The sequence below is a fragment of the Condylura cristata genome, unplaced genomic scaffold, assembly GCF_000260355.1.
Source record: "Condylura cristata isolate star-nosed mole 26May11 unplaced genomic scaffold, ConCri1.0 scaffold00017, whole genome shotgun sequence".
Lineage (NCBI taxonomy): Eukaryota > Metazoa > Chordata > Mammalia > Eulipotyphla > Talpidae > Condylura > Condylura cristata.
This window is the reverse complement of record NW_004567118.1, coordinates 13,427,047-13,449,839: the sequence shown is the minus strand read 5'-3', so window position 1 is coordinate 13,449,839 and position 22,793 is coordinate 13,427,047. Positions and strand designations below refer to the sequence as shown.

General features: G+C 35.1%; 1 protein-coding gene across 1 annotated transcript in view; it reads right to left on the bottom strand.

The window, feature by feature from the left end:
• The window catches only part of PPM1E (protein phosphatase, Mg2+/Mn2+ dependent, 1E), a 93,235-nt gene that overhangs the window by 11,257 nt on the left and 59,185 nt on the right, over positions 1 to 22,793 (bottom strand). The window contains exons 2-4 of the mRNA XM_004684425.2: positions 10,702 to 10,820; positions 4,436 to 4,635; positions 1,123 to 1,311 (exon numbers count right to left, since the gene is read on the bottom strand). Coding sequence (XP_004684482.1) covers positions 1,123 to 1,311; positions 4,436 to 4,635; positions 10,702 to 10,820 — 508 coding nt within the window. The remainder of the gene's footprint in view (positions 1 to 1,122; positions 1,312 to 4,435; positions 4,636 to 10,701; positions 10,821 to 22,793) is intronic.

Below are 22,793 nucleotides of genomic sequence, written 5' to 3'. Positions count from 1 at the left end.
ATCACAAGCCGCCATTATTGCTATGTAGCATATTATGAAATAAAAGAAATGGACTTAAAAAAAATGGATTAAATTATTATCCTGTTCTTTTCAAGTCCATTTTTAAAAGAGTTAATGCTTAAGTCATAGGGCAAGTTTTATTTTTCTATGTATATAATTCTATAATTACTTTAAAAGCTCAAAAATTATTCTCTTTTGGCCCCCATTTAGACATGAACATCAAGTACTGTAGTTAATTACCAATGCCCAGAATGATAATTAAAATTTTTACTCTGAGATCTTAATATAGAGATCCTGTCATTCAGAGAAAAAACTGTAGGTTTGATTAACCTTAGCAAAATAGGACATGAGCTTTGACTTTTCTTCCTGTAAGAGAAAATTAGTTTAAGGATCATCTAAGGATTCACTCTCTCCAAGCAAATTTTCCCTCAAGAGAAACACAGCAAACTACTGCCAACCCATTTAGAACCAAATATATGGAAGTAATCCCAGCTTCAGTTTCTTTTTTAGATCATTGTTTTAATCACCATATACAGAGCTTGTTAGCCAAAGTCTGCTTAGAGAGATGGTCCTGGTGTGAACCTGACAGGCAATGATAAGTAAGATAAATAAAATTCACCTGCCACATTTAGCTATGGATTGGCTTTCTAGAAAATTATAATGTGCAAGTTTCTATACAGTATATCATAGCATCCTCATTAAAACTATTCTTAAAAAGGGAATAAGAACCATGATGGAATCTAATACTGTGGGACCAATAATGCAGTTTGGAAGGTAACTTTAATACTAGTCCCTTGGGCCTCCCTAAAGCAATCCTCACGGCAGCACGAGTTCAATCCCTGGCCAGGGAGCTGACCCACATGGCACAGCAGACCTCTCCTGCTGCTCCCTCAGCAGTGTATTTCACTGCCTACACTGCTCCCCCCACTGTTTCTGGTGAATCCTCTCCCCATACGCACACACATCTAGCCTGTACCCCAGTTCTCGTGCCCATAAATAATCCTTTTTAGAATAGATAAATAATACCAGCCCCCAACAAAATTCAAAATAACCCTTTAACCACAGACCAAGTTAAGCTCAGCTAGTGCATCGCAGATTGGAATTTTTGAGGAAATGGCATACCTCCCTGGCAGCTTTCTGCACAAACCGCTCATCAGTGACCCGGAAAGCACGGCACAGGGCCTCAGCAGGATCATGGGGGAACATCTCCTGGCGCACTAAGTTAACATGCAGGTGAACGGAGGCATAAATGGCAGCGTCCACTCCCCCATGGCCATCAAACACTGCAAAGTAAGCTTGTTCTTCCTGATCCTGTCATTAGAAACACAGAAACGTTTAAGGGAGTTAGTTAGGTGTTGAATGATTCAACTAGGTGCTGAATGATTCAAATGAGTTAATCCCAGGCACTTTTGTCCATCTTTCACTATATTTGTTACCCAGATAAAACTGACATGCCTAAAAATTGCTAAAATACCTGCAATATTAGGGCATCTGTGTTTACACACCAGAACACTGGAATACATCATGCCCAATTAGCTCAGACTTAAATGCCCTCTATGTGAAGTTGTCTTGTACCATGGAAACCACCCACATACATTTGCTTCAAAATTGTTAAAAGTTGGGGGAGGGGGCGGGAAAGAAGGTATAAGGAAGAAATGAGTAAAAGTTGTTCTGGATTGAGAGTGGTTGTTGGCGTTTCCCCACCACCACCACCCCAAATGAAAGTATTTAATCCTAAAATTAGCAACTGAGAACAATAGGAAATAACTGGCCTTTTCCAGAAGCACATGGCCAATTGTGTTAGGTTATTTAAAATATATTAAGATAAAAAAGCATGCATATACTTCCAAACTGTAAAATCTCCTTTATAAATTGTTCATGGTCATACTAAATCCTCACCATAAATAAAGATTTCTAGTTAGTGAAACTCAAACCAAATTAGAAGATCAGATGTTCAAATGCCCAGTGACCACTTTGCCTTGTCCCATGATCCAAGATTTAATTCACATTTTCTTGCCTTGCTTGAAGCTCTAAAGCAACAGTCAGAAGAGGATCTCCCAAACCTGTTCTTTGTCTTGACAAAGGAAGCCTAATCACAAGATAACTTAAACCATTAAGTAATTCCTTTCTTTATATTAGACTCCTTTAGGAGTCTAATTCAACAAACTTGCACTGGGTCCTTGGCCCTCTTTAGTAAACAGTTTGTAACAGTCTTATCTCAAGTCTCTGGGCTTTAGGAGCTGAGGCCTGGACCTATCACTGATTCTTAAGGAAATAGTCTGTTTCTTGTGCTGTTTACTCATCTGTAAGGTGGGCATGAGTTTCTGCTTGGAATTTGAAACCAATGATAAGTTAACACAAAAGAAGTCCTGACATATACTTTCTACTTGTACTAAAGCAGTATTCATTTTTAAACAACTCACTGGGCAGAATAAAGATATAATGAAAACGAAACAGTATATGCACACAGTTTTTAAATAAGTAAGCTGATGTGGGGTCATCACAAAGAGGGAAAGAGCAATAATACCTTTGGGGGCCATAAGATTATGATTTTAAACAGTGTGAGATTAGTGGGAAGATTCTTTTTTTTTTTTTGGTGGGAAGATTCTTAACTATAGCATCAGAAGAAACGGGAGCCAAGTAATCTTTTTTAAAATGTATGGTTGTTAGCTTTGTAATAAATAAATAAATAATTAAAAATAAATAAAAAATAAAAAAATTTTAAAAAGTGTATGGTTGTTGCAAGAGGGGAGGAATAGAGTGGAAAGAATGGATAGGGACAATTTGACAGTTGTGAATGACCTAGGACTATGGGATAGGTGTAGTGTGGTATATACGGTGAGGTTGTATTCCAGAAACTTACTTAGTATTGGAAACCAATGATAAGTTAATTGAAAAATAGTACAGCTTCTTTAAAAAATACTGATTTTTTCCATGTTGTGAAGATAACGTATGCTTATTTGGATGAGTAAAGAAGCATAGAGGAAAAAAGAAAAATCCTCTATAATTACACCATCCACATAAACCACTCTTATCTATACACATATACTTTTTAATAAAATTAGGGTATTATATATAACATGGTATACCCTGATTTTGGTCAATTACCATATCATTAGCATTTCTCTTCTGTGTCATTAAATATTATTCAAAGACATTAATTGATATAATCTATATCTTAAGAGCATATCATAATTACCATTTCCTATACTGTAGTGATTTAGATCGCTTGCATATTTTTATTATTGATAATACATAAAAACATTTAAATCAAATAAAATGTGTTAAGACTTATGAATTTTTGTTTCCTTATAAAATTAAAAGTACAATGATCACATAAAAGGATGTGAAATTTTATAATGTTCTAAATATGTGTCGCCAAATTACCCTCAAAGCCTGTTTCACTATAGCAAGATGCTCCTTCCCATGTCAGACCTTTGGGTTGAAATTGAGGCAAAGTAAAAATGAACCTGGTCAACAAGCAGCAATAATGTTCTCAAATCTGTATAAAATCTTCAAGTAATGATCCAAGGGTTGTTTTTATACAACAGGCCTTTGAATTACATGAGTATGGCCATGGGAACAACTAGAAACAAAGGTAGGAGCTAATCTGTCTTTATAACCTAAGCACAAATTACCAACCCACCATCTCTGCTGATCAGACCTTGACAGTGAGTTAAATTTAAATTTAGCTGCTAACTGAATTAGAAACTATTGTACTCTGTCTGTTACTACATTGTGATTTTTAAGTTATGAACTTGAGTGAAGAGGCAAGTGACAAGCAAAGGAAACAAACCTACTTCTGCTTATAGTAATATAATATATTTAATAGAAAAAGAAGAGGAAGATAACAAGAAAATGGTTATTAACTTGACAAGATTTGTATGATCCAATTTGTCAGTCACAGAGATTCATGAAATGTAATTCCGGCTACTTTCCTGTGTCAAAAACCAAGATTTAAAAAAGAAAATCACATGAAATCAGAAAACTGCTTAGTCTTAAGTGTGTATTTTGTGCGTAGTATGGAAACTTAATAAACACCATGCGATTATACTATAGAAATAATTTCCCTTAAAAAATTGCTTCAGATAGATTGGTTTTCTTTTGTGTGTATGATTACAGAATAGTTCTAGAAGGTCACACAAGAAACTGGCAACTTCCCTTGCCCTTAGCGAGGGTAAGTGGATGAGGTAAGAGTTGAGAGATTTTTGTTTTCCCGTTTTGAGCCACATGAGCATGTTACCTAATTCAAAATAACATGAAAGAGTTTTTCTGTTGTCTAATGCAAGCAAATTTGTGCCAGTTTGCCTTGAGTCCTGCTCCAACCTATCTTGCTCTAACCTAGAAACTTAGAAGTTCTCCTTTTCTAACAGGACCATGAAGGTGATGGTTTTGTTCTTTAAATCTCAATTGACTCTTCGGAAGTGCCCTTTACCTCTAAGTTGAAGAGCATATTAAAGTCAGGAATGCAGACATGTTTGTCCTCCATTTTCCTGCGCATGTTTTTGATGGCATGGATTGATGTCTCATAATAAAGCTGGGGTCTCCTGCGGAGAGGGAAGTCTTTCACCCAGCTGCAGCAAATCTCATGTAGTTTGCTGAAGACAGAACGGGCCAATTTCACTGTCTCAATCTCTGTGAAAGAAACACAGAAACCTCCAATGAAGAGCCTTGTAAAAGTGCTTTTCACTTGCCTGCTTGGTAAAGACAGAAGTAGGTCACCTTAGTCAAGTTCCTCCTTAATAGAAGAAATTCTTCTCAAGAGAAATGAAATGTTGCTTCTGAAGAGAGAAAATGACAACCTATCTAGTATAAATTCATCCACCAGCAACTGCCACTAAGATATCCTTATGTCACAAACAGAAAACCTCTGGCCAGAGCTGGATCTATTCCTAGGCTGGATTTCTTCCAACCTGTGAAATGCGATCTAGTTCAGAGCACTGGCTCCCTTTTGCCTGTCACGGTTATCACTAGAAGGACCAAGCCCACTATGCTTAGGAGAAAGACTGAAATAGGAACAGTAGTTAACCAGCTCATTGGAATATGAGAGCCCTATGAAAACATTTACAAACTCAAGAACAGAAATTTACCTTGATAACCATTTGTTTTTGTCCCTTTTCTCCTGACCTCTGTATCTCCTTCCAGTTCCCTAACTTTTCTGCTGTAACTGTAATTCAGAACCAAATGAGTTGTTTTTTGTTGACAGATTTTTTTTTTTTAAGATTTATTTACTTATTCATACAGAACTGGGGTACAGGCCAGAGATGCAGAGGGTGAGAAGATTCACCACAGACAGAGCGGGAAGCAGAACAGGCAGATCGACGAAGTACACTGCTGAGGGGAGCAGCGGGCGGGTCAGGAGAGGTCTGTCACGCCATGTGGATCTCCTCTGGGGCAGGCGGGAATCGAACTCATGAGGAAGTGGCTTTAGCTTCTTAGTGCTGTGCTTTAACCCGCTGCGCCACCAGGGAGGGCCTGTTGACAGTTTTTTAATTAAAGACTTAGATAATGGGGGCCTCCCTGGTGGCACAAGGGGTTAAAGTGCAGCACTATGAAGTTATCTGCAGCCACTGCAGCACAAGTTCAATCCCTGGTCAGGGAGGAGACACACCACGTCGAGCAGCAGACCTCTCCTGTTTCACCCGTTGCTCCCCTCAGTGTGTTTCAATCAATCCGCCTATTCTATTCCCTACTCTGTCTTTGGTGAATCCTCTCACCGCCCCCCCCAAACCTCTGGCCTGTACCCCAGTCCTTGTATGCATAAGTAATAAAAACTTTAAAAAGATTAAAAAAAAAAAAAGACTTAGACAATGGTTTAGCCAATAAACTAACAAATGAGTTACAAGTTTTCTTTTTCTCAAAGAACAAACATTTCATTCTATGTGTGTGACCCTGGACAGAAAAAAAAATGAGGTAGCAGTCAGAGAGTTCATTCCTTAGACTACTTGACCTAATAAGTGGAGTAGTCCAGCTAACTTCTGAGCCTTATTTGCCTCCCTTGATGGGTGAACAAATGTGTTAAGTCTTTCACGCATCACTGGCACTGAGGATATTGTTATCTCACAGTATTTAACTTTCCACTCAAGTTGTCCTCTCCTGAAGTTACAGTTAGTGAAATAGCCAAGGGGCAATTAAATTTTCTCAAGCCAGTATTCTAGAGTTCCTTCTAGATCCCAGGTTAGGAAAAAAATGCAAGGCTATTCAGAAATTTTTTTACTCTAGTAAATCAGATAGAGTTCGACAGTTGGGAGTATGTGTGCCCCAGAGGGCAGTGGCTGTGCATGCCTCCTCAGATCTAGAACATGAGTCCTAGAGAACAGCAACTGTATGTTCTAGAACAACCTGAAACTTGATTTTTTTTTAATTCCTAACCCTGCCTTTACCTGTGACTATATTTACTATATGTTTTCTTATTAAAAATTCTTTTTAAAAGGCCAAGTTTGGAAAGCTGACTCATGTTTTTTGTTGTTGTTGTTGTTTTTTCCCATTAGCACCAGGTGGTAAGCTACTTTTTGTGAATTTGTTCCCTTAACATTTTTATATCACTTAAAATCAAGAGTACATTTGAAAGAGAAAAATTCAAAAGCAAATACAACCTCATGAGAGGGAAACCAAGGCTAACAGAAAATTCAACAACTTGTTTGCAGTAACTCCTATCTTATTTTTTCAGTTGCCAGTCTGTTACTTTTAGCCAGCAGTTACCTACTTATATTATTACAACTCATCTACTCTCTGCAGCAGTATAGTTTCCAAATACAGTTCCTACATTTAGGTGGCTGTGTAACTTAATCACAACAGCAACTTGCAAAACAAGTGAATCCAGAAATCTTGAGGAAGAATGGGGTAAGGTAGAACAGAGAAATGGTATTTTCAAGGTAGTTCTCAGATTACCGTATAACACGAACCATTATGTCATTCTTACATAGGTCTGCACATTGTCCATGAAGGTAACTTACTAGCTACATGTGGCTTTTAAGTTTTAATTATTTTGTTAGTTGTTTTGACCACATTAGTTTTATTTCAATTGCTTAAGAACTACATGTGGCTAGTGGCTACAACTGTGGACATGTAGAGACAGTTCCATCATTGCTTTATCAGACAGCACTGGTCTGGATATATTAACTTGATTACGGGAAGAAATGTCAGCTTCCTCTAATGTACAGTGAACTTCTAGGTCTTGCCATGACCCTTCCCAGTTGTTCCTGCCATTACACTTTATTCACACCATCTATTACAGTTTTTGATTTTTTTAACAATAGGTAATATTTATTGGATATTTACTACATTTTCTATATCTCAAACATTTCACAAGCAGGCAAAACTATTATAAGTCTCTCAGGTCTATCTGACTAAAATCATGCTCTTCACTTCTCAACTTTGCAAATACCAGGAGCTTATTATATGTTTACTAAATAAATATGCAAACTGTTATATAAATTAACCACTAAAATATTAAAATATTTGTATGATTCTTGATCATCTATTCTGCTTCACTGGTTGCTCCATTTCTGCAATGGTGCTATTCTTTCAAAGCTACTGTAACTTTACATTTTAAACACAAGGTAACTAGCTATCCTAGCTATGATTTGTAATTTTTAAGGATGTCACTTTGGTAATTTCACACGTTTTTCATTTCAGGTTAATTTTCCAATTCTTTTGCCAGATTTGGAGGGGGAGGAATGATCTACAGCCATTGTGTCTGGGATTACATTGAATTTATTGATTAATTTAGAAAAAAATTACTTTTCCTATTGAGTCTTATCCAGGAACAAATTTCATTGATTTAAATCCTTTTATTTTAACATACATCCTTCATTTTTCTACATTTATCTTATTTGCTACTTTGAGTCAGAACTTTGCTTTAACATGTTACTTGCCAGCTAGCAAACATTCCTCTTTCTACCAAGAATATTTCCTTCTCTGTTCTCAACCATGTGCATTGAGGGGTAAAACACGTGATTCCCATCTAAGCAGTTAGAAAATCAAATTTCTTGGTCATGGTGATTGGCTCAGGAATGGGAAATAAGTTGGGCTATTTAGCTTGAATCCTGTAACTCAGCAAGTAAGTCAAGTTACTTGTATTTTCCTGTTTGATCTGAACTTGGGCAGTGAAGACTGGTACTCCAGCAATCATCGCCACCACATGGAGCCCGAAGATAAAAATCAAAATGGAAGAGTACAGATGAGAGTTGGAGAAATGCCAGATTCTGATGCAGTATGTGACGAAGCCTTAAATCTAGCTGTATAACCCTTACCTTGAAGGTGACCTAGCCAGTAAATTCAGTTTTACTGAAAGCAATTTGAGTTATGTCAGTAGTCACTTGTAACCAAAAGCTTCCTGAGTATGTATACTTTATGCATAAAGACAAGATGTATCAACTTAGTTCTACTTTATTAAGTAGATCTTTAAAAATTAGGAAATGAATATTGAATCTTACCAAATCTTTTTTGGGTGACTTTAGAGATGATTCCTTTTTGTTTCTTTTGATCTATTAAGTAGACCTTGAGCATTTTGTTTTGTTTACTGCTATTTCCCAACAGAGTGTAATACATATGGCAGATCCTTGATAAAATTCTCATTGACTGAGTTAACTGTTAATTAACTCAAATACAAATATTTAAGTTTTTTATTGATTAATAATAGGACCTCTCATTTGTTCTTTAGTCTTGTTTTAGGTAGGATTTGGTATCGCTGTTATGCTATAAAGGCTCTCATCTTTCACTATACAATTGCATAATTCATTTAAACAAACATCGGAATTAATCTATTTTTGATCATTTGTTCACCTATAGAATTAACTATTCCTTATCCTTTTGGGAATACTGTCCCTTGAGAATTTTCTTTTCTCTTTCTTAGGTAAAGTTTGTTAAATTGTATTCTTCTAGAATATACCCAAGTTTTCAAATTTATTTACTTAAAGTTTCATAATTTTTACTTTTTTCTGCACTGGTGATCTTTATTTCCCCCTTCTTGCTTTCATTTTTGCAGTGGGATACTTTAAGTTGATTTTAAGTTTTCTGGACAGGCTTTACATTTAACAAACTAAATTTGTACCAGCATATACAAGGTCATTTAGCGAACATGTTAGGGATGACATAAGCATAAAAAGAACTTTAAGTTAAGAATTTTTAAGTCTGTTTTTGGAATCAAGGAGAGAAAAAAGGTACTTTAGGCCAGTAGTAGTAAGTCTTACTCAATATGCCCATTTCCCATTCTAATGTATGGATAAACATAAAATATAACCTCATTACATATTTTGAGTCAAGATGCAGTACAAACTGAGTGATTTAAATTAAATAGATTAAGGACTTGCAAATAATTTAAAATTATAATAATTCTGAATCACAGCAATGGCATGGAGAGACATCATTAAGTGTACTCTTGGAAAAACAAAAAAAAAATCAAAATTACCAATAATATCCACCAAATGAAAAATCTTTCATTTCACTCTTGCTATCTTATGGGGGTTCATAAGATCTTCCAAAGTAGGCACATTGGGGAACACTTCAATCTTGCTACATTAAGTATTTTCCTTCTGCAGGGAATAGTATAGAACATCAGTATATAAATAATTGCTGCTTGAAATGGAAAAATAAAATAAAAAAGGGTGCGAAAAAGAGAAAATTGTCCAAAGTAGCATTCCACCCCCTCACAGCTGTAAATTACTCATCAGTCGTTAATGTCATTGTACTGAGCTGGAGCTGAGTCAGCCACCACCCTGGCTGCAGTGAAGCAGAATTTAATATCCCTCATCTTTTCATTACAAGGCTTTTACTTCATGCAGCAGTACCAGAGGAAAGACCAATGTTTTGTAGCAGGAATTCCATCCAACTTGACTCTGGAACAATTTGGTCCAAGTGATTCAATTACTCTCAGTAAAAACAAGCAGAGGAATCCCTTCCTTGCCAATTTTCTGTCAAAAATGATCTAGAGAAATAATGGAAGAATAGGAATGTTTACTTTTATATCTGCCTCACATTCTCTGGAACTTAGCTACTCTGATTCATTAATACATGCTTTGCCCCTAAATTCAGCACCATGTTTAAAGACAAGTGCTTAAAATAGAACAAATGGAATGAAATATTAAAATGTCTTAACAATTTTGAGTAGTAATCCCCCCCTGAATTTTACAAAATCCGTATTTCTTTAGAACCTGACAAATACATTGACTACATTGTGAAGGCTTCTTAATTTTGCCTAGAAAAAAGTACAGTAAGCCATGCAATTAAATCATATTATATAATGCCATAAAGAGCTCTTGTTATTTAGTGGTAGAGAAGTAAGTAGTAAGAAGGTTTTATTGCAAATGGTTTCTTGAATTTTACTTCTAATTTTTTCCTTGGATTCTTAAAACTAAGCTAACATTTTTAAATAGGTTTTGCTAAAATTTCTTCCACTCTTCTTTTCTATTGTGTCTTCACATTTCTCACTTTAGTTTTTACATTTATCTAGATATTATTTATGCTAATGCCGTTATGATAGTCTCCTCTCTCACTACCTTCACATATTTCAATTTTTACATTTATGTTTCTTACTTCTTTTACTGATTAGTTTTTAAAAAAATGTGTTGCATTGTTCTTCCTTGCTACCACTATAGAATCAAACAATGGATAAATGCATGTTGCAAACACTTTGTAAAGATCACTACACGACATACGCTTTTAATATTTTTAAAGAAATAGTGGAGAAAGGCGACTCACCCACAGTCCCCTCTGTGCCGTCCATTTCCTTTGGGATATAATGTGCAGATAGATCACTCTGCAGGACTTCATCGGATGTGGCTCTGGCTAAAGCAGCAGCCAAAAAGGAAGGGCAATTACTGAAAGAGAAAAAAAAAAGGCTGTTTTTAGCCAGAGTTAGGAAACATTACATTTAGCATAATTAATAATAAAATAATAATTTATAATTATTAACATTTTCTCAAAATAGTATTATACCTTTAAACAGCACAGATTTATTAAGTGCATGTTCTATGCTAGGTACTCTACATGTATTGGTGAAAAACACAGACATGGCCCTGACTTAGGAGGTTTGCAATCTTGTTAGGGAGGCAGATGATAAATATAACAGAGGGTATCAACTTAAAATTGGGTTAAAGTTTTTAAAGGAAACGAGCAGAATACGGCTATAGAGAATAACATAGGAGTCTACTTGTAAAGATCAGGAATGCCATTCCTTGAAGGATGAGAAAGATTCAGTTTTGTGGGGGTGAGGTACTTGGAAGAAATTATTTCGAGCAGAGAAAATAGTATGTGTACAGATCCTCTTGAAGAGCTTGGCATGTCTGGGGAACTTCCAAAGCAGAGGAAGTATAGTGGGTGAGGGAAACGTGGCAGGAAATAAAGTCAGATGGACTGGCAAAGACTGGTTATTTGGACCTTTTTGACTATGGTAAGGAATCCAGCTTTACTCTGAAGTGTAGTAGGAAGTCATTAAAGATTGTCAAGAAAAAAGCGCTATAAACAAAGACACTAATTCAAATGCCACTTTGCTGTGTCAAAGGAAACTGAAACAGGCAAGAATAAAGAAGCGTGACCAATAAGGAAGATTGTTGAAATCCAGGTAAGATGAAAAAAGAGTGTATTTGTAGAAAGAAAATACAGATTTTTCTGATAAGAACTAAGGCTATGCTCTGGATTTTGGTCTGAGCAACTAGGTGAATGGGACCACCTAGAATGAGAAATCAGGCAAAGGATAGGTTTGTGGAGGAAAGGGGGTAAAGTAGAAAACAAAAGTTGATACTCAAAAGAGTATTTTTGAGTATGTTAGCAAAGATATCAAATGGTTTATCAAACATTCTAGTGTGGAGCTCAAAGGGGTAGAAAATTTGAAAGGCAAGAATATATGGGTGGTTATTTGAAATAAGGAAATGGAATACACCTATACACATAACATGAAAAAAGAATAGCTATTGGGGTCTCCCAATTGGTGGCTCAAGGACTTAAGTCTGAGCACTATGGAAGCTGTCTGCAGCTACTACAGCATTTGAGTTTGATCCCCAGTCGGGGAGGTGACCCACATGACATAGCAGACCTCTCCCCTCAGCAGTGTATTTCAGTCCATCCTCCTGTTCTGCTCCCCACTCTGTCTCTGGTGTATCCTGTCTCACACACACCCCACCCCCACATCTCTGGCCTACACCCCAGCTCTTATATGCATAAATAAATAAATCTTTTTTTTTTTAAGAGAGAATAGCTATGGAGAAGTGACTTATATTTCCTCCCTTTTGAAATAGCAAGGTTATCTTGTGTCTTGCTATTATATATATGTTGGTTAATTGCTATTATATATATATATATATATATATATAGGTTAATTGACTCTTTCTTGATGAGTCTAAAGTTTCCTTCATATATACATATGTTGGGTTGTGGTGAGAAGTGGATAATCCATTTCTTTAGTATTCAAGTTTTCAAATCAAGTGGGACTATAATCAAGGCACTGGCATTAAGAAACGATAAGTAACTACATGATCCTTCAGGGGACACCAGTCCTCAGCTTTAGTCTTCCAGTTGAGGGCCCAGACTAATGGTGGTAATTTTTTTTTTTTTTTGGAATGATGAAAATATTCTATTCTAAATCTTAGATTGCAGTGATGGTTAAATCTGAATATACTAAAACCACTGAATTCTATACTTTAAGTGGGTAACTTTTATGGAATGTAAATGATCTCAATAAAGGTATTTTTTAAATCATGAGCTTTGTAAAGAATCATTAAATAGTAAAGAAAGTATTAGTAAGTGGAAGACAATAAGGTTGGCCAGGGATCAAATTCATGCTGCAGTGGCTGTCTATAGCTTCACAGGGCTGCACTTTAACCCCTTGCACCACAAGGGAGGCCCCTGAACTCTTTCTTGATGAGTTAATTGACTCTTTCTTGATGAGTCTAAAGTTTCCTCCATAGACCTAAATTTTGTCAACATTGCTTGTGTAACCTTTTACCTAAGTAGATATTTAGTATATAGTTTTAATACTTACTTGATCCTCTTGTTTCTAAATTTATATTTTAAAAATCACCTGAAAACCTTTATTGTAAACTTGTGCCCCAGTTTGTTTGTTTTTTTAAGATATCTTTTGTGTAATTTATCGAATTATCTGAATCTAGGTTCACCAAGGGTAGAGAAATAAGGCAAAAATCCTTAGTCTCATTAATTTGTCATCGGTAATACATTTTTAGTCACAGTTAATGTAATTTTTTACTTTTTGTCAGACAGAATGAAAATATTTTCAGTGAAGTAGGGAGGAAGATTAGCTGACTAATAGCTAGATATAAAACATCAAGCGAGACATTTCACCCACATCAGCTATTTCTACATGTCAGAAAGCTGTAACACTTAGCATGAATAAGTGCTTATGATTTTGACTCTGAAGTAAAAGTGATTATTTCTGAAAAATCAGAATTGCAAATATATTTTAAAATACAGTCACATGAGAAATACTTGATACAGCTCAAGTAAAAGCTTATCATTAAAATTTGTCATTTTAAAGAAAATTACCAAGAGTAATAATAATAACAAAGCAAATTAATTTCTTTTCCTAATTCCTCATACAATGCTCAGAAGATCCCTATTCAGAAGGTTTTAAATTTTGGCAAATATCTGAGGAGGGTCAATGCTCATGGCAGTTCAGAGAACTGGGGTTTTAAATGAGAACTAGGGATATATGTGGAGAACATTACTGGAGTAAAGCATGATTAGAAATTTTTAAACCTTTTGTTATATGTGTCTTTGGGGGAAAATTAACACTTTTATAGCTAAGTTAATCCTGTTAGGTTCCTCAAATACAGCCCAAGAACAATTCTTTGCTATCTACAGAAACAGATATGTCTGAAGTGCTTCCCATTACTAACTCAAGCAATTCAGTCCAGAGGACAAAAGGAAATGTGTTTTCACACATACCAAAGTAAAGTTTACATATTCATAGGTAAAAAAAATCCTGTCTAGTTTATAAGTTATATGTATTACATATATATATTTATCTTAATGAATACATGAATGAACATTTGGATTTCTGTGAATACTGACTTTCTCAATGTTATATATTAGAAAGCAGAAATGCAGGTGCTACTAAACTTTGTAAACAACATTATAAACAAAGCACAGGATCTTGCTTTTAACTGACAATAGGTATTCTTCAGACACACAAAAATTATGAAAAATTCAGGTTGATGAATGAATTCTCCCCTGCTTGTTTTCAGGGAAGTTCACATTGGCTAGTGTCATCTCTATCCTCAAAATATTTATCTGGGGGTCAATTTGACTCTTCAAGATTAATCACAGCCCAAAACATGCTTGTGGAAGATTTTGAATTGTAAAAATAAAACTGCACTTTAATGACCTTCAATAGTTTAGGACTTATCAACATTTATACAAATTATTTTAAATCAGTCTTTCCCAAGTTAGACATTTAAAAGACTGTACGATAGTATCTGGGAGCATTATTTAAAGATGATGCAGAAATTAAATTCCATTACAAGTTGAATGTTTTTGTACCCCTCAAATCCATGTTGGAATTTTAACCGCCTATGTGATGATATCTGGAGATGGTCCTTTTGGAGGTCACTAGGTGGGTCATTGGGGGTCATCCTGAGGTGAATCCTTTATGAATAGAATTAGTGATTTTGAAAAGGAGACCTGAGACATCTCTCTTGCCCCTTATACCATGTGGGGACACAAAGACAGTCAGAAAGCAGGTCCTCACTGTATACCAAGTCTGCAAGTGCTTTGATTTTGGATTTCCCAACCTCTACAATTCTGAAGAATAAATTTCTGTTGTTTATAAGCTGTCTAAAGTAATATTTGTTATTTGTTAAAGCAGCCTGAATAGAGTAAATCAATTATTATAGGAACTACCCAAATTATCATCATAGTTAGTGAGTCAGCATAGAAAAGCAAAATTTTAATACTAGTTATGTTCATTTCTTGTGCCCTAGAAGAACACTAATTTCTTTAGATCATAATGAGACCAAGTTATGGGAGAATCCTTAACATTGCTTTCACTTATAATGCTTGCAGGAATTATGAGACTGTTATTTAGATAACAAGTACTATTATACACACACACACACACACACACACACACACAGAGCTATCTCAGGCATTCAGTAATCACTGTAGCTTGAAATGTAAACATTTAAACATTTCTCTGTTACTGCAAGAATTTTTTTTTTTAAGATTTATTTATTTGTGCATACAGAACTGGGGTATAGGACAGAGGTGCAGGGTTGGTGAGAGGCTTCACCAGAGACAGAGTGGGGAGCGGAACAAGCAGACTGACAAGTACACTGCTGAAGGGAGCAGCGGGTGGGTCAGGAGAGGTATGGCACCATGTGGATCACCTCCGGGGCAGGGGGGGGGGTAATCGAACTCATGCAGAGGTTGCTTTAGCTTCTTAGTGCTGTACTTTAACCCGCTGTGCCACCAGGGAGGGCCCCGCAAGAATTTTTTAAATGAAAACACTTAAGATTACTCACCTTGTAACCTAGACAAATATAATTGCACACTGAGAGAAACCTAAAGTTTATTGCCAACTTATCATTTAATTGCTATTCAACTAACTTGTTTGAGACAACAGATTCTAGCAAAAATATTAGGTGTTAGAAAGCTGGGTCCTAAAGGGTTACGAAAAAAGACAAAACTACATATAGTAGGGGAGAGGGGAGAAAGAGGACTCTAAAACAGGAGGGGGAAGAGCACAAGGAACTATAGTGATGGGTGACAGGAGCTATGATGGTAGGAGAAGTACTGGGAGAAATCAAATACTGTCCAACAGTTAACAATGACATAAAAAAATTAATTTAGAAAAATCTAAATAATTTTTTAAAAAGAAAGCTGGGTTCTAATTTTAGCTGGGTAACCTTAGAAAAGATGCTTAAATCCCTCCGGATTTCAGTTTCCTTGAAAAAAAAAATTGAAGAAATTCTGAAAAACTGACATCTCTTTTACACCTAAAATTCAAATTCAGTAACTCCATTTCAAATAAGGTCTTAAATGTCAAATATGGTACAAACTTCATTTAAAGGTATAAACTGACACATCTAAGATCCAAACAAATTATCTCTAGATAGCCCAGCAGAATGGAAATAATGCTATACTTTCTTTTTGTAAGAAATATGAGGATACCCTGCTTTACACACCAGGTATATTCTAAAGTTGAACATTTCTTTATTTGATAAATCTGTCCTTGCAGTGAATTCCACCAGTTAGGAATGAATTCTTCAGATTTTGTATAGCTTATTTTCTTAAAGAGACATACCTATACCATAACTTCATCTGAAATAGTATTTTATCAAATGGCTATGAAGTTTTATATTCCCAACAAGGGAGTACTAGTCATACCTCTTTCAAAGTATTTATTTACAAGAGCTTATTATTCTGCCTGCACTCTATAGGCTGACATCAGTCCAACCCACATTTTCCATTAGAGAAAAGGAACAGAGTCATATTGGAATTTATATAAAAATGTTGGCTCTCTTTCAGCACAATATATTGCCACCTTGGTATACAGAGAAACCACAATAGATAGATAATTCTTTAGTGCTTTAAAACATTTAATTCACAACTATTTTCAGGTATCATAGGAAGATAAATCCTGGTAAATGGACAGAAAGTATTTTAGCTGATCTTTCTCTGAAGTTGATTTAATATCTTCCACATGCATATGAAGACAATCTACATTTTAAGACTGCAAACTAAATTTTTGTTATAAGCCAAGCCAAGGAGCATTTTCATCATACTGTCAAACCTACACAAATTGCTAAAGACATTATTAGATAAATTAGGGGTTTAAAAGTACATCCTTCCTGACACTGGCAATGTGGGCGTCGGCACAGCACCCGCAGCTGTGTTTCCGCAGTGTTAGTATAGCGTTGGTAAGGTAATAAAAATTCTTGAAGGTGGGCTGTTTCCATTAATTAACTTTGAGATAGACTTGTCCAGGGCAGCCTCATCTCAACCCACATATCATGATGATGCTATCTACTCCATATGCCTTTGCCAAAGTGACAGCCCTTAAATGTTGAAATTTCTGATTATTTCCCTCCTCACCCCCAAGTTAATCATATGTATTCTAAATCTAGAATAACACATTAAACTAAAAATAAAGAGAGTAAATTCTCCACCTGACTTGGTATTTTTCTTAGTGAAATAAATGGAGTTAAACTCAGGACTGATTTTTTTTTTTCCCCTTTAAGCTAGCTTCTTTTTTCTATAGCAACCTCTAGGAATGCCACCTGGAGTCAAGTGATTGTAATACCCACACATCACAGAACCTCTTAGTTAGCTTTTCTGAATCTAAATAATGTTACCTACCTAATGACTAGTTCCTACAGTTCTGGGTTTGGTGTTCTCACAACAGAAACCTCATTGCCTGTTATAGGTGTAATCTTAACCACTTATTCACACTGACTAGGCTGATATTCAAGTAAAACCAACAGTACCAAGTTATCTATAAATGGCCATCTACATATTACATTCTTACCCACAAGATCACAAGAAGAAGAGAACTTGGTGGATACCATCCATGACCAAAAGGAAGAATTAAGTCTCACAAGTTAACAGCTATTGTTAACATCACTAATATGAGCTGTTTATTGGTAAACCCTATAGTTTGTCTCACTGATGAATATTTCACTGCTGATCAGATCCTCTACCTTGATCAACCTCTCAAGAATTCCAGAACTCACTCTGCTGTTATTCACATAGTTCTGTCTTAGTCTCCTTTGATGGTTCTTCCTCTTCTTCCTGTAATTGAAATTCCTCTCACTTTGTCTTCATTTTTTTCCCTTTTGCAGGGCATTTTATTAATTTCTAGTATACTGTATGCATCACTTATTATTAAGCTCATTGTTTTTGTTGTCATTACTCCTCCCACTAGAAGCTTTTGTCTGCTTTTGGTCATGATGTCTAGTGCTCAATTGAGTGCGTGGCACATAGCGATCAATAAATATTTGCTGAATAAATAAACGTCTGTTTGATTTACATATAGTCAATTACCTAATTCCCTTAAGAGTAGAAAATCATATGTTTACAAAAGAATATTCCACATAATGTTGAGTTCTCACATATAAGCTATGAAACTTGGGCTGTTAGCAGTATATAGTAAATCACTGGCAAACATGAATTATGGTCATACATTTTTGTCACCAATTCAAATAACTGGTTTATACTGAGATCTCATTAATTCAAAAGCATGTATAGCTTTTCAACAGAAACTCTACTCCTACCAATATTTTGAAAACATTGACAAGTCATAAGAAAATGGACCTTACTAAAATGATGCACAGTTATTCTTCAAAGCACCCTATCTTGAAAAAGAACCCTACCTAATGATTCTTGTTATCCATATTACTATTTCTGATTAATTTAGGCCATAAGCTATTGTATATGGATTCTGAATACAAAATTATATCATATCTTGTTTTCAGGAAAAATAGGAGCAGCCACAATTTTTTGAGTTCCTATTACATGCCTTCTAGTATAGTAAATTCTTCACATCTTTAATCTCTTTTACTATTCACAATAACACTGAAATAGACTATAGTAAATGAAATTACTTTCTGAAGAATGTGGCAATAAGACATTTATAGTGGAGTCACATTTAAAAAATCAGGTTTATAAGTCTTGGAAGCTAAATCATAAAACCTCTAAGAGTGTAACTGTTTATCTCAAGAACATATGTAGTAGTAATCATTTTTTACTGACTGAGAAAACAGATACAAGATAATCTGCTGTTATTCACCTGGATTCTGAGCCCTTGCTGCAATTGTTCCATGAACATAGCTTACATGTTTATTTGTTTATTTTTTAAAAAGATTTATTTATTTATGCATACAAAACTTGGGTAACAAGCCAGAGGTGCAGGGGTTCAGTGAAAGGATTCACCAAAGACAAGTGGGGAACAGAACAAGCAGACTAACTGAAATACACTGCAGAGGTGAGTAGCATAGCCAGACAGGAGAGGTCTGCTGTGCCATGTGGGTCAGCTCCCTGGCTGGGAATCGAACTTGTGCTGCCATTTGGCTGCAGCTAATTTCATGGTGCTTGCTGGGCTTTAACCCCTTGCACCACCAAGAAGGGCCCTTATTTGTGTAATAAAAAGTAATGCATGGCATGTTCTTGTTGAAAAAAAAAATCAAATACAGATTTACCTAAAATAAAAAGTAAAGGTGAAAGTTACCAGTTTGACATATCCTTCCAGACCTTTATTTCTATTCATTTTAGACAAACAGAGCAATTTAATGCGGCTTTGTATTTATTACAGTATAAATGAAATGACATGTGTATTATAAAATGTCCTTCCCTTAGCAATATATTTGAGGGAGCTTTCCATGTAAATGAACATATATAAGTACATACAAAACTTGTTATTTTAAGCTACATCATTTATAGTGGACATGTAAGTCACTATAATTTTTAATTATAATAATAAACATAAAGAATGCTTCAGTGAGCATTTTCAAGTACCTTCATATGCACATTGCACAAAGTTATTTAATCCATTTATTTTATTTTATTTTATTTATTTATTTTTCAAAATACAACTGAAGCTTAAGCAGCCTGCTGATGAGGTCTGATGATGGCCTCTAGAGTTAGTACAGCATGGCAGCATGGAGCTGTTGTTGAGATCACACAGTAAACTTCCTCTTTTGACTAAATTTTTTTTTGATCTATCTCTGCTTTGAGTTGTAGTCTTAGTAAAGCATTTGCAAGATCAATTAAAATTATTAGTCAAGACAATATCATTATAACTCATCAGCTCTGCTTTTCATTACTCAGCAGTTTTTCAACTGCCATTTATATTTTTGTTCAATTTTTTTTATCATAACATCTTTATACAAATTCCTTCCTAGCTTCATTATAACAATTAGTCACCCATAAATTAGGTGAGTTCTTCCCGGACAAGTTTAGTAAAAGTTTCCTGTGAGAAAGTGGCAAGGTCCTATCCAGGCTAACATGAATTCTCCCTATTTCACAGTGAAGTTCCTGAAAACACAATTGTGTCACCTTATTTCATTCTTATTGTCTCCCCAGTCAGCAGGTATTGGCAAATATAAAACTACTAATAACACAGGGTCTCTTCCTCATATTGCTTTTTTTTAAAGTGATATATTTTCAATTCTTCATTCAATTTTTTCTCCTCTCCTTTTTGGCGCCAAACTAGTATTGAGAAGTTCCTGCTGTTAGTCACTGAAAGATCTCAAAATTGTTTACTTTTGCCCCTCAGGTCATTCCACCGTCTTTGGCGCTTATACTTTATTGGCTTTTATTGAGACCTGTAGATTCAGGCATCCTGTGCCATAATTTTCTCAAACTAATTTGGCCTCTGTTGCATTTGGCAGCCCTTACTCAATTTGGTGATTTGGTATTACAGATATTCCCTACTCTTAATAAAGTCGGAGACTGCTAATTATGTTAACCAATATTATTACCTCAATAAAAATAAAGTAAGTATGGATAGAGTTTGCAATTTCCTTTCTTGTTCATCCTTCTTTTATTTTCTGCTTCTGAAAGAAGCAGACACTGTAAGTGTTATTTTACTATTTAAAAACCTGTAATGAGCCCTTACTTTTTTTTTAACCAGGCATCTGTTTTTCAGAAAATGATATTACTCTCATAATACAGAGACACATGAAGTATCTTCATTTTGGAGTATAGAAACAAATAAGATAAAACATATACTTTCTTGAATAAGTTCATATGTAAGGAGTTGAACTATTAAGTATAATTAAGTAAAGAAGTTATTCCAGGAGAAAAATTTATATATGGGGAATAAGTGGTCCTAAATTCTGATTCTATGCTATTTAATTTATGCCATGATATCTCATTTTAGGCATTTTGCCCTCAGATTCTTCTCTGTAAACCTGAAACCTTTTATTATTTGCTACATGTAGTTTGTGATCCTGTCGAACTGTGAATTTGTAACAATGGAATAATACTGAAGCTATCAAATCAACCTAAATTTATGAAGTGCTTATAATTATCTTCCATTTTCCTTTCCTCTTAATTATCCCAATAAGCCTAAGGAAAACTGAAGTGAGGCAAAATCTGGAGCAGGTTGTAGTTTCTTTTTTCTAGTCTGTACAACTAACATATGTGCAAAACCAACTGTATTCACCAGAATTTAAATAAATCACTGACGAAGAAAGCTGTGATTTATTTTCTCTATTTTAATCACACAATTATATAGACATCCAACAAATGTTCTTGCTTTTTATCAAAGAATCTGAAGTAAATTCTCATGACAGAAATAGGAAGAAATTTTTCTGATATTGAAAATGATAATTTATCCCATTTTTAAGACCTTCCAACTGGCCAGAATTTGAAATAATGTGTTGAGAATAAACAAGCTAAGTTTTCAATGAAATATATAAATAAAATATCATGACAACAAAAGAAAGCCATAGCATTTCACATTGGTTCTTTGAAAACTTATAGCAAGTCAGAAACATAATAATTTCAGAAGTTTTGCATATTTTTCTTCACTCTGTGGAGTAAAGAAGTAAGCAATTGCATCTCTGAAATATAAAATTTTCAAATGTACAGAAATTGAAATAATTTTACATATACCCACTATTTAATTTCTTCCATTAATATTTTGTTACAATATATCCATTGATTGATCCATCTTATTTTTACATACAGCTATCAGTCCACTTTCCCTTAAATACTTCAACGTTCATATTATTAACGAGAATTCAGTAATAGTTCACAGGTTTTAGTAAAAGTTTTTAATATACAAAGCATATATGTACTTTTACTGAATTTTGATAAAAGATAAAGCTGTATAACTCAAGTCTCTGTCAAGATAAAAGACACGGCTCAAGAAAACTCCTATATGCTCTTTTCCAATCAACCCACACACAAAGGCCCCTCTGTTCTCACTTGCTTCCACCAGATCAGTTGTGTTCCTCTTTGACCTCATACATATGGTTTCATAACATGTGCTCTTTTATACAAGGCTTCTTTCATTCAGCAAATTGTTTTAGAAATTCGCCCATATTATTAATATCATCACTATTTCCTCGTATTGCTTAGTAGTTTTCCATTGTGTTAATACACTACAGTTAATTTATTCTTCTGTAAGTGGACAAGTGGACTGTATCCAGTTTTTGGTTATGAGGAATAAAGCTGCTATAAACATTCATGCATGAGTCATTTCGTCTCCTTTTGATTCTTGTGTGAATCTTACAAATACATGTTTTCATTTCACTTCGGTAAAACCTAAGGAGAACTACTGGGTGATAGGGTAGTTTTATAAGAATCTGTACACCTTTTACCAAAGTGATTTTTACATGCCCACTAACAATGTATACAGTTCTTATTGTTCCACATCTTCACCAGCATTTGGTGGTGTCAGTTTTTTACTTTTAGCAGTTCTGGTGAGCATGTAGTAATATATTATTATTTTTTTTAAAGATGTATTTACTCATGCATATAAGAACTAGGGTACAAGCCATAGGTACCGGGGTGAAAGGTAACAGGATTCTCACCAGAGAAGAGTGGGAAACAGAACAGGCAGTCTACTGAAATACACTGCTGAGGGGAGCAGCAGGGGAGACGGAGAGGTCTGTGTGCCATGTGGCCACCTCTCTGACCTGGGGTGGAACTTGTGCTGCAGTGGCTGAGGACAGCTTCATGGTGCTGCACTTTTTAACTCCTCGTGCCACCAGGGAGGCCCCTGAACTCGTAGGTTAATTGCCATTAGTGGATTATAGAATGATAGAGAACAAAATAGAGGATATGATTAGAAAACAAATTGCTTCAGGTGGTGACATTAGGAAAATATTGACCTA